The sequence below is a fragment of the Dama dama genome, chromosome 32 (assembly GCF_033118175.1).
Source record: "Dama dama isolate Ldn47 chromosome 32, ASM3311817v1, whole genome shotgun sequence".
NCBI lineage: Eukaryota > Metazoa > Chordata > Mammalia > Artiodactyla > Cervidae > Dama > Dama dama.
The window spans coordinates 32596285-32609357 of NC_083712.1; the positions used below are offsets into that span (position 1 = coordinate 32596285).

The following is a 13073-nucleotide window of genomic DNA, read 5'->3' on the forward strand; positions in this document are numbered from 1 at the left end:
GATTTCAAAGACGTACCAAATAAACGAGACTCCCAGCAGGCGTTAGGGCAGCTCTGTTGACCTCCCTGACGGGAGTTTGGAGACCTTTTCTCTAGTGGGAGATCGTGGAGGTAACTCAGCTTCAGCCACCTCCATTTTATCTGAATTTATTGATATATTTTTGGCTGCCCTGGGTCTTTGTTGCTTTATGCGGACCTTCTCTAGTTTCAGCAAGTAGCGAGCTACTTTTTGTTTCCTTGCTGGGGCTTCTGTTGTTGCAGAGCATGGGCTCTAGGGCGAGTGGGTTCAGTAGTTGTAGCTTGCAGGCTCTAGGGCACAGGCTCCATAGTTGTGGTTCTCACTAGGCTTGGTTCCTCCATGGCATGTGGGATCTCCCTGGATCCGGGATCGAACCCGTGTCTCCTGCATTGGCAGGTGGATGCTTTACCAGAGAGCCTCCAGGGAAGCCCCAGTTTTCCCTGTGTTTTATACTCAAGGTTGAAATCCTCGGGGGCGGGGACATGTTTGGTCACTGTGTGAAGCGTCTGTCCCTTTAATAGTCAGCTGTTCTTAGGGGACTGAAGGGCTAGCAGAGCCGTGATCCCAGCTGCCTTCTCAGGCTGTTCTAACTGCTTCACATCTGGTCTGTTTCAGTCTCTTTCTTAAGTCTAGCCACCCTTCCACCCCTGGAGTACCCTCCACTGCAGTGATTTTCAGATGGGGTCCCTACATGAGCGTTGTTAGCATCAGCCTGGAGACTTGGTACAAATTCAGACTCTCAAGTCTCATCCCAGACCTACTGAACCAGAAACTCTGGAGGGGGGCTCAGCTCTCTGTGTCTAGGAAGTCTTCCAGATGATTCTGATAACCGCTCACATTTGAGGCTCACGCTCTACTACCTAAATCCGATCATACTATCTCCCCAGTTTAAAACATTTTTAGCGGCTCAGCCATGCAAATATTCCAGAGTCCTCACCCAGGACCTAAAAGGTCCTGATGATCTCATCCCCATGTTTATACAGTCATCTACCAACCTCCCCTGCTCCCTAGAGGCTCGGTGGGAAAGAGTCTGCCTGCCAATTCAGGGGATGCAGGAGACCCAGGTTCTACCCCTGGGTTCCAGTGAGCCCCTGGAGGAGGAAATGGCAGCCCACACCAGTATTCTTACCTAGAAAACCTCATGGACAGAGGAGCCTGGCAGGCTGCAGTCCATGGGGTCGCAGAGAGTCGGAGACAGCTGAGGACACGAGCAGCTGCTTGCACACAGCGCATCCACACCCGCCCCACATCCTGCCTCCCAGCACTTTGCTGGGCTCTTTCCTGGACCACTTGGTACATCTCGGCTCTTCCTCTGTGATGCCTTCCTGGTCGTCAGTCACTCCGGGCCTTGGCTGTGTTCCTGTGGAGTTCTAAACCTCATGTTTGTCTCTTAACCTAACCATTAGTTCACCTGTCCAGCTCCTCCACCAGAGTGTGCCCTCTGAACTCCTCAAGGCAAGCACTTCACTGATTCTTGTGTCTCTAGCACATAGAAGTGCTATGTGCTGGCTTAAATCTGTTTTGTTTTTACTTTTATGAAATTTCAAGCATACCAAAAGATAATCGAGTATAGTAATGAACTTCCACAAACCCATCAGAGTATATACCAAGTTAATATTTTGTTGGATTTGCTTCCATTTTTTCCCCCTAACTATTCTAAAGTAAAATACTTGCTGTTAGGACATTCTGTCACATTTTCATTATTCTTTGTATTTCAGTACCAAAAACTAAAGACAGGACAAATTGGGAGATACAGATTGACATATATATGCTACCATGTGTAAAAGAGAGCTATTGGGAAGCTGCTTGTATAGCCCAGGGATCTCAATGCTCTGTGGTGACCGAGAGGGATAGGATGAGGGATGGGATGGAGGCTCAAAGCAGGGGTTGGGGGGGGGATATATTTGTATACTTATAGCTGAATTCATGTAGCTGTACAGCAGCAACTAATACAACTGTAAAGCTATTATATTCCAATTAAAAAATAAATTTAAAATATGCACAAGAAAAACATTCTTGCCATCACAAGAAAATCTAAAGACATTTTCCTACATTATGATATTATCATGCCTCATAAAATTGACAGTTCCAAAATACCACCTAATGCTCATCTTGTATTCAGCTTTTTTCATATTCCCACGAGAAGTCTTTCACATCTGGTTTGTTCAGTCAAGGACCAAACATTGCATATGAGGCTAGGCCTCTAAGGATATTTTAATCATTCTGGAATAGCCCCTCTCTTTCCTTTTTCCTCCCATTATTCAATGAATAAACTTCTGACTAATATTTATTCCACTCTTGTGAGATGACATTAATACCAGTGACACTGCTAAAGGGTTGGAATGATGTTGAACCTTTATTTTCAGAATAATCATGATTCCAAACCCATGATTTGCCGCCAGTAAATCATTCCAGCACAGCCACTGTGCCTAAGAAACCAGAATTGCAACACCTAGAAGAACACGAGAGCAACTTGGGATATGATACAAGTTTTGCAGCACATTAATTAATAGCTTTTCCATCCAGTCTTCCAGAAAGACACTGGAAGAGCTACCACCCATTTCCAGTGATTCTCTAGATTTCTGTAGGCTTGGGTCTTCAGGATTTTGTGATGTCCTGTCAGTTTGCCATTTTCTTGTGTTTTCTTATATACTAGCTCTTCCCTTGTCCTTCTGAGATGCCAGCCTTTGATATAGTCTATAGAGCCATAAAATGGCATTTTGAAGCTCTGTAGCTTGCTTAGAATCTAAATTCAATGTAAATAAGAAACACAGATTTTCATTAAGGGGGTCTAAGTTTACAATTCTGAAAATTCTTTTTTCAAGATTTTCTATTTACAGATAATTTTAACCTTTCATTTGAGGAGAAAGAGAAGGGGCAAAAAGATATTTTGCAACTGCCTCAACAAAGGGAGTGTAGAGCATTACGGTATGCAAATGCGGAGTTTGAATTTTCCTTCCAGTCTCTATTTGCTGTTTGTTGCTTTTGAGATTGAATTGTTAAGACTTCTAGTAATCACATACATCAACACAGATGGTTGACTAAAACTGTTCCTATGGGGTGAGTCACTTGTAGTGAGGGGAGTGGTGGGCTTGGGGCTGGGGCTGGTGGAGAAGAGGAGATTCACCTGGATGAGACTGCAGAGAAAGTTCAGAAGGAGTACTGTGACCTATTTTAGGAACTGTCGTGCAAGAAACAAAACCGTGTTATTAAGGTATCTTAGCTCTGGCTGCCATAACAAAATAGCACAGACAAGGTGGTGTAAACAACATTAATTCTCTCAGTTCTGGAAGCTAGGAAGTCCAAGATCAAGCTGCCAGCAGAGTCAGTATCTGGTGAGGATCCTGCTTCTGGCTTGCAGACTGCTACCTCCTCACTGTGTCCTCATGTGGCCTTTGCTCGGTGGGTGCTCTTGGAGAGAGCTAGCTCACATGTCTCTTCCTCTTCTCTCAAGGGCACTAATCCCTTCATAGGGGCCCTCCCTCTGAATGCATCACGTTGAGAGTTAGGGCTTCAGCGTGAATTTTGAAAGAACAGACATTTAGTCGGTAACACATAGGCTTATGGATTTGCAAGTGCCCTGATAACAGTCTTTGGTGTTATTTAGTAGACTGCTAAATCCTAAAGGAAATCAACCCTGAATATTCACTGGAAGGACTAATGCTAAAGCTGAAGTTGCAATACTTTGGCCACGTGATGCGAAGAGCCGAGTCACTGGAAAACACCTTGATGCTGGGAAAGATTGAAGGCTGGAGGAGAAGAGGGCGACCGAGGACGAGATGGTTGAATGGCATCACCGACTCAATGGACATGAGTTTGAGCAAACTCTGGGAGTTAGTGAAGGACAGGGAAGCCTGGCATGTCGCAAGCAGCTCGTTGGGTCACAAAGACTTGGACACGACTGAGCAGCTGTAGACTACTAAGGATACTTCCTGGCCCCTTGGGTAGGTAGTTCGCCTTTGTAGATCCCAGCGAGCCTGTGTTGCTTTGGTCAGAGTGTGTTAGGCCATCTTGGAGAGGTTGTTGGCTGTCCCTATAGCCAGACAGGTTGGGTTGCTTCTGAATAACTTCTCAAACTGGTATCATCCTGATATCCAGAAACTGTCCTTTCTGGACACCGTTTACAGTTGGAAGAGAAAAGGTTTCTATTCACTTGTCAGAAGGGTTTTGGTCAATTTTAGACAATAAAGGAAAAGTTGATTTTGAAAGTCACAGATTCCCTCTTTTAATTTAGTGGTAATCTTATCCTGATAGCATTTAATGTTGAAGTCACTGTAGCCAGAGAATAATCTTAATAGGCTTTAATTAAAAGCACAAGGAGGTCTTTTTTTTTTTTCCATGTCTCCTTCTTTATCTGTCTTCTTCTTTTTCATCTTTCTCCTCTTCTCTCTTCCTCCTCACTTCCATGTTCCCCCCATCCCTGCCTCCCTCTGCCTCCTCTTCATCCTTTCACATTTCAAATGTTTTTGGCTTGGCTAATCCCTCTGGATAGCAACTGAGCTGAGCAGGATATTGATTACCAAATATGGTATTGCTGCTAAAGATGTTAGAGGAATGTGGCTTGTATTCTAAGCCTCCGGCCTCTGAATAAGCTGCCAAACAAATTAGGTCATTTTAACTTCTGAGCTTTTTTTTTTTTTTTTTTTTTTTAATAAGGAGCTGGAACTTTGATTTGGAACATGATGGTGGTGTTATTTTAGCTCACAGGGAAGAGGAGTATGAAGAGTTGGGGTGAGGAGTTGGGGCCACTCAAGCATGTTTTAGGACCTGAGTCACGAGACCAGGTTGCGTAAGAGCCTCAGTCAACTCAGGCGCATCAGGAAAAGGACTGAGGAATTGAATGCAGATGGAGAGCCTCCTCTCAGGGACTAGAAACTCCAGAGGACCCCTGACCAGGAGGCTCTTCCCACGCTGCTCAGGGTGAGGACAGGTGCTTCTTTGCAGAAGGATGATGGAGTTACGCGCCAAGGAGGACACTCTGAAATTGAGAGCACGTTTTTTCTCTGTGCGGTTGGATGCAGCGTGAGACGAATATGCGGGCCCTTCCACGACACACCTTTGACAGCGGGGAGCTGTGCTTGTTTCCCAGCAAAGACCACAGGTCTTCAGATCCGTATTTGGACATCTTTACTCTGTTGTTAAACCAGCTCTGATGGCGGGAGATGCTCTCCGTGGAGGTGGTTGGAAGCAAACATGACTTCGCATGCTGCCTTGTCTTTTTCCCCGTATATACATTTTCGGCACGACAGTCCTGAGGTTTCCCCAATTAAGACAAAAACTAAGGGCAGTTAAAAAGAATTGTTTTTTACGTTTCATACGGCTGCCCCCTTTTTTGTTTTCGTCATTGGTTAGGGCTGCCCAAGAGGATTCCTTGTTCACTCCACCCTGCTTGCTCCTGCAATTGGTTTCTTCTGAGAAAGTGTGTTGATCAGGCTCAGAAGGAAATTCCACCCACTTTGGGACATCTGTGGGTCAGGGCTTTATGGCTTCTGTGGTGCCTCCCCGAGAACTTCTGACCCCCTCATCTCCCTTCATTTTTCTTATTGCTCTTACCATGAAGTCACAGCTCTTCCTCCCATCTTTGGAGCTGAGCCTGTGAAGTTCAAGTTGTTCATGCTGGTCTGCAGAATTAGAGACTGTTCCTAATTTCTGGTGGAAATTGCTCTTTAATTCAAGCTAATTAAATGAAGAAAGGGGCTTTGGAACCTGCAGGCTTATGCGGGTGCTGAACTGAAAACCTGTGTTTATTTTCAGAACTCACTCCTTTTCCAGAACATGCCATACAAACAGGGTGCCTAAGTCTGTTCTGAACACACCAGTATACACCATATTATACTGGGGTGTCTTTTTCATACCGTTATTGGGGTCCAGATTCCATAGCATTAGACATAGATCTCATGAGATGACGCAGTATGCTCAGTACTAGAGACCTTCTTGAATGACGGAGTTGGGGTGGGGAGATTTCAGAACAGACTTATCTTGTCCTAAATCTTGTGTTTCATAGGGACTTCCCTGGCAGTCCAGTAGTTAAGACTTTGCTTTGCAATGCTTGAAGGTTGCATGTTAGATTTCTGGTCAGGGAGCTCAGTTCCAACATGCCTTGTGGCCAAAAAATCGAAAATATAAAAAACACAATATTGTAACAAATTCAGTAAAGAGTTTAAAAATGGCCTACGTCCAAAAAAAAATCTTGTATTTTATAGTGTGTGACTTATTTTGTTGAATATGTTTTGTGTAGGTAAACTGTAATAATAGAGTGAAGGGTAGAAATTGCTAGCCTCTCTTTGGCCCGGTGATCTGTTGTCTGTCCATCCATGTAGCTAATGAGCCAGCTATAGTCAAAATCAGGACCTTAACACATCAAGACATTGATCTAAATTTATCAGTCTGGAAGCTAACTGGAATGAAATGATACTAGTTATATTGAAATCTTAAAACTGTTTAGTTCTTGTCTACTTAGTAATTCAGAGCACATGTATCATCAGCATGAAAGTTCTCCAGTTGGGAAAAGATGGGAATTTTCCCCCTCTAGAGGTGATGAAACTAAAGCGTTGAAGAATTATATTGTTTTAAACACTGGTCAGATCCTTCTTAATGATTTTTGGTATTAGAATTTCCAGTGTTGCACAGGGCTTTACATTAATTCATTCTCATTGGTAGGCATTAGTTAGTTTTTAGCCATGCTAGGAATTTGTTGGTCCAGATTTAAAATTTGAACCTGAGGGAATTCCCTGGTGATTTAGTGGTTGAGACTTTACCTTCCAGTGCAGAGGGCTGCAGGTTCAATTTCTGGTCAGGAAGCTAAGATCCCACATGCCTCTTGGCCAAAAACACCAAAACATAAAGCAGAAGCAACATTGCAACAAATTCAAGAAAGATTTTAAAAATGGTCCACATGAAAAAAAAACAAAAAACAACCTGAACCTGATAGTGTAGTCCAAAAAGAAAAGGAATAGTTGGAAAACCAACTAAATTAAATTTTTGATTGAGTAAACTAAATCCCCTTGACTTTGTGGACATGTTGTATCACAGGTTTTCATGTATTCTGTATAAGCAGTGAGAATGAGTGCTCTTGCTGACTTTTTTTTTTCCCTGATAGGCTGGGTTGACTGGTATGTTTATTTTGTCACCATTCCGGTTTGAGTCTAAGGAAATGAAAACATCTTCCATTTGTTCTTTATTTTTGAAGGGCATCCGCTTCGATCCTGAAATTCCGCAAACGCTACGACTAGAGTTTGCTAAGGCAAACACGAAGATGGCCAAGAACAAACTAGTAGGGACTCCAAACCCTAGTACTGCTCTGCCCAACACTGTACCTCAGTTCATTGCCAGAGAGCCGTGTAAGTCGACCTCCTTTTCATTTGGTGGGGGGGCGGGGGAAGAATTGTTCAAGTGCTTCCTTCATGTGAGATTACACCACGGGACCCAGAGCTGGCTGAGTGTCATTTTCCATTTCTGAGAAGAGGCTGCCTGTTCTTGCTGTCTGAATTCCAAAGACAGCAATCTTATTCATGACTGGCTGTCCCAAAAGATGGTTCGGCTCGATGAGAACTGTGACTACACAACTTAGTTTTAAGTGCTATAGGCTTCCTAAATATATGATCTTGACCTTGCTGTGAGTATGCCCTCTTTGCCTTGGGGTCGAAATCCTTATTTATTTCCCATCCTTGGACCATGAGGGCTGGTTCTCGGCATTCCCTTTATTTCATTTTTTGAAGATTATCAGTTCTGTGGCTTTGGGAAAATACAATGTGAAACTTGAAAGAAGCATATCATAAGAAGTTCGTTCTATTTTTGAGAACAGTTTGGCCATAAGTCTAGTCAGGGGGAGTAAACATACACAAAGAATTTATATTGTAGAACAGTCAGTTCTAACAAATCAATACGAGCAACACTTTAAGGAAATTCAGGGCTTCCTGTTTTAAGTGAATTGGGTAAAAAGACACTGACTAATTGCCAAACAAGTCTTTTACCCCCTCCTAATGAGCCTAATGCCCTGGCTACGATTTCTGCCTTTGATGGAATAACTTGAAAAGGTTGTCTTAATTTTCTTTGTCAAACTCAATCGGTAGAAGGGGCGAGGCGTGCGATGCGCCTTCACTTGTCCTATTAGTGCATGACCCTGTGGGACTGAATATGGCAGGGCCTTCAGGGAATCCCACGTGCTTGGTGTTCCTTGGAATCTTTCTGCCCTCTGGTTCTTGACCTTTTTCCCAAGCCACATGATCTGGATCTTCTTCCTGCTTTCTCTGACAGTCTGCTTCAACTTTTCTTATTGGAATTGAAGGGCGCAGGGGTCCTCTCTCCCTGTCTTGTGCATGTCAGATTTAATCAGGTTGTTGTGGAAATTACAGTCATTCTGTAGCTCAGTCATTCTTGAAAAGCTGCTCCTTATCAGTGGAAACTTGTAGATAAAAGAAGAGTTTCTCCCTCAGTGTATTGGACAGTTTTTCTATGAATCCAGGAAATCCTAGTAGAGAAAAATATATATATATTTTGTTCTTCCATGTCCTAGGGAAACTCAAAACCTTTGTTTATTTGGGAAAATTAAACAGAAGTTTTATCTTAGGGTGCAGTTACATGAAAGGAGGATATAGATATTTCTTATTAATGCTAATTATGTGTCATTAATAGCATCTAGCCCAGTGCTCTGTATATTCCATATATCTAGTAAGTATTAGTGATGAGATGTGGATAAATTTCATATTTTTTAATTTGGCTATTTGCAGAATTATTCCATTTGTATGCCTCTTCATTTCTTTCTGAAATGTCCTCTCTCTTTAAGGCATCAGAAGAGAGTATTTGTAGGATACCTTTACTTAGAAAAGAGAACCTACAGTAACTCTTCACTTTCCTAGTGAAACTGCACCAGATCTCAGAGTACTTTGAAAAGCTTGATTCAGACAGAAAGTATAAAAATGGTGACAATACTTTATCCTTTTAGTTCTTTATTGAATGTTTTCTTTCTGAGAGTTTGGGTTGTTGTTGTTTTGTTCTTTTTTTTTTTTTTTCCCCTAAATTTCTTACAACATCTCTGCAAAGTAGTTAGTTAAAGAGGTGATAGCTGGTTCACAATAGGGTCCATGAAAACAAAAAGATGAATAATCCGGATGTCCACACACGAGGCGCTGAAGTTCAGGAAGGCTGAGGGCAGAGGTTTAAGCACTGCTCTGGCCAGCCCTGGCTCCCTGCCTTGCCTGCGTACAGAACTGCTCAGAAGTGGTCAGATAGTTTCCATGGCAGGGTCAAAACTTGCCTGGCACCTTATGGGAAACAAACTGGAAGCTTTAGGAAAAAAAAAAAAAACACTATAGTCTATTCTTAAGAAAGCAAATTAGTGTGATTTCTCTTAATAGAGCTCCTCTTTATGATGCAGAGACCTTGACAGACAGCAGTTACACTGGCCACTCAGACTGACCTTATCATCCATTTCAGTTCCCTCTGGAAATTGGGAGCTTTTCTGTAACTTGTGCAAAATGGTTGTTTGCCCCAAAGCACTCTATACAGACTAAGAATGGGACAGTGGTTCTGCCCTGGCGAATTCAATTGCATTGTGCCTGTAATTGGTGCTAGAGGTGGTGAATTTATTTGCCAACCAAGAGTAGACTTATGGAATCACTGGATTTGGGATTTGGGAAAGGCCTGTAGGCTTCTCTGTTGCAGACCATGAGAGAGATTTTATAAATGCCACACGCACGTATGTACACACACAGTTGTCCAGTTGCTACATCATGTTTGACTCTTCGCGGAGCCATGCCAGGCCTCTCTGTCCTTCACCGTCGAATCGGTGATGTTATCCAACCATCTCATCCTCAGACACCCTCTTCTCCTCCTGCCCTCTATCTTTCCCAGCATCAGGGTCTTTTCTAATGAGTTGACTGTTTGCATCAGGTGGCCAGAGTATTGGAGCTTCAGCCTCAGTCGTTCCAATGAGGACTCAGGGTTGATTTCCTTTAGGATTGTCAGGTTGGATCTCCTTGCTGTCCATGGGACTTTCAAAAGTCTTCTCCAGCACCACAGTTCGAAAGCATTGGTTTTGTTTGTTTGTTTTTGGTTGCGCTGGGTGTTGGTTGCAGTGCACAGACTTCTTGTTGCAGTGGATTCTCTTGTGGTGTAGCTCGGGCTGTAGGGTGCAGAGGCTTCAGTACTTGCAGCTCCCAGGTTCTAGAGCACAGGCTCGGTAGTTGTGGTACATGAGCTTAGTTGTTCTGCTGCATGTGAGATCTTCCTGACCCAGGAATCGAACCCATGTCCCCCGGCATTGTCAGCTCTATTTTTCACCTCTGAGCCACCGGAAAACCCTAAATGCTTCTTTTTGTTGATGTTTTTTATATAGTGGTGGCTGAAAAATACCCACTGCCAGCACTCAAGGAAGAATGTGATTTGATTATACAAACAAATATGTGTTTGACCTCTCATTTCTCAAGTATCTGTTGAACCTAAATGAGCACCAGGTGTGCTTGACACAGAGAGGAAGGGGACTGTGATTTTTGCCTTAAAAGAGCTGTCAATCCAAAGGGTTGGTGGTGATCAGAGTTGTTAGGACACTTGGCACATGTCAAGGGTATAAAAGAGAGCTTACATTACAGCTTAGTTTAAATGTCCCCAAATCAGACTGCCTTATGTGCTGGGTGCCTGCTCTGTGCCAAGCATGAAGGATGAGAAACCCAAATTTTGGAACTTAAAGAAAAGCTGTTAACCTTGCTATGCTTCTGTTCCCTCGCCTTGGCTGAAAAATGGGAATAATACCCATGAATAATCATTCACATGATTATTATGAGAGCTAAATAAAACTCTATTATAAGATGGTGTTGAGGATTCAATAGATGTATTATATACAGAATACTAGGCAAATGTAAAGGATAATCTTAATTTTTTTTTAAAAAGTTGAGTTTTTTTTTCCCCTGAGAGCTAAATATAGGTATTTATCTTCTGAGGTGTCATCTCTATGTGGCTATAGCCAGTTGCCTTTCCAAATTAGGAGAAAAGATGAATGAAATTTGCATCTAATCCCAGGAAAGTAGTCTGCTTCCTTCGATAAATTTTTCTATGAGCTTCTCCTTCTTTTACTTGCATTTATGTAATAAACAAAATTACTGTGAGGGACCTCCCTCATGGACCAGTGGCTAAGACTTCTCGCCTTCCAATGCTGGGGGTGCCAATTTGATCTCTGGTCTAGGAGCTAAGATCCCTCATGCCTCGTGACCCAAAACTCCAGAACATAAACAACAGAGGCAATGTTGCAACAGATTCAATGAAGATTTTTCAAGATGGTCCCCATCAAACAAAATCTTAAAAAGAAAGAAAAATACTGTGACAAAACAGAACATCAAGAGATGTATGAAGTGTATAAATTCCATGAAATTGTGCTAGGTGATGCATTTGGTGATGGAGGAAGATAGTGTTGTGTAGTGTAAGAAGTCCACTTCAGAGATGAACACAGGGCAGGTCACCCTCTGGAGATTTGTTTCCTTCCTCTGTAAAATGATGATACTGTGTGTCAGACACTCTGCTAGGCATTTTACATTAATTACCTCGTTTGATTCTCAATAGCACTGTTTGGCAGTTGAAGAAACTGCCTCCTGGGAAGGTTCAGTAACTTTCTTGAGGTTCCATAGTCATCAGATGTTTGGGATTGATGTGTGCCCTCTCCCCCAAATCTGTATGTCAAAGTCCCAACCCCCAGTTGAGGGTTGCTTTCACATGTAACCATATTTGGAAATAATATCAAGGTGATTAAAAAGTGAGGCCCTTAGGGTGGACCCTCATCATATGACTGGTGGCCTTATAAGAAGAAAAAGAGATAAAAGGGATGGCTCACACGGAGGAAATGCGGATGTGAGGATGCTGCGAGCTAAGGACCGAGGCCTCGGGAGAAGCTGAACCTACCCACGCCTTGATCCTGGACGTCTAGCCTCAGAATTACGAGGAAATTCGTCTTAAACAATATTTAAGCCACCCCGTCTGTAATACTCTGTTACAGCAACTTGAGCAGTCTAGTCCATCAAGTGATAGAGCCTGGATTTAAATTCTGGTTTGTCAGCTCACTCATTTTATAACTTGGGTCTAATTACTTAATTTCTCTGTACTTCAGTTTTCTCACCTGTACAATGACAATGCTTACACATAAACGGTTGTGAGGATTAAATTAATTGACAAATGTGCACGTCAGAAGAGGGGGCCACATCGTGTTCAGTGACTGTTAATATGTGCAGAGAAGAATCTATGTTTCTGTGCCTTTTATCTCTTGCTATGAGACCTATAGTTTTTGTATATTCAGTATCCTAGCACCTGGAAAAATATGTAGAATTTTAAAAATTTGGCCATCCTGAGTCTTAGTTGTGGCATGTGGGATCTAGTGCCCTGACCAAGGAGAGAACCCAGACCCCCAGCACTGGGAGCACGGAGTCTTAACCACTGGGCCACCATGGAAGTCCTTGGAATTTTTTAAGATGTACAGATTTCATTTTCTGCTTTTTCATATGGAACTTTAAAACTTCTTCCTGCTAATGAGTATGATTGGGATATAATAATGCTGCACGTAGTTCAGGTGTCTAGTTGGGTAAATTTTGTCACAGTACATATTGGATTGAATTGGATAAGTGCTCTTGCTTGGTCTGTTTACACTGTTGCATACCGTATTATAGCATTGCTGTTAAAGATGGAGGCAACCAACAAGTCACAGAGCCCTTCGTCAGATTAAACAGTCCTCTTTCAGGTCTTTGGAGCAAATAGCAAAAGGCTCTAGAAAGTGAAGTCGCTCAGTCATGTCCGACTCTTTGCAACCCCATGGACTGTAGCCTACCAGGCTCCTCAGTCAATGTAATTTTCCAGGTAAGAGGACCAGAGTGGATTGCCATTTCCTTCTCCAGGGAATCTTCAGATTCCTATAGTCCAGGATTCAGATATCCATGGGTCTGGTCTAGGATTTATGTGCTGTAATTTTTAAAGCTCCTTGGATGATCATTTTTGAGAATCACCAGCTGAGCAAGAAATTGTAAAATTAAGTTCTCTTCACTACTCATACCCTCTTTTCCCTGACCCTTGCCCCTGCC

The 13073-nt window shown here is 42.7% G+C and overlaps 1 protein-coding gene across 4 annotated transcripts in view; it reads left to right on the top strand.

Moving 5' to 3' along the window:
* The window catches only part of RBPMS (RNA binding protein, mRNA processing factor), a 197998-nt gene that overhangs the window by 112428 nt on the left and 72497 nt on the right, over nt 1–13073 (top strand). For all 4 annotated transcript variants that reach the window (XM_061134506.1, XM_061134503.1, XM_061134505.1 and 1 more), the window contains exon 5: nt 7208–7358. In XM_061134506.1, coding sequence (XP_060990489.1) covers nt 7208–7358 — 151 coding nt within the window. The remainder of the gene's footprint in view (nt 1–7207; nt 7359–13073) is intronic.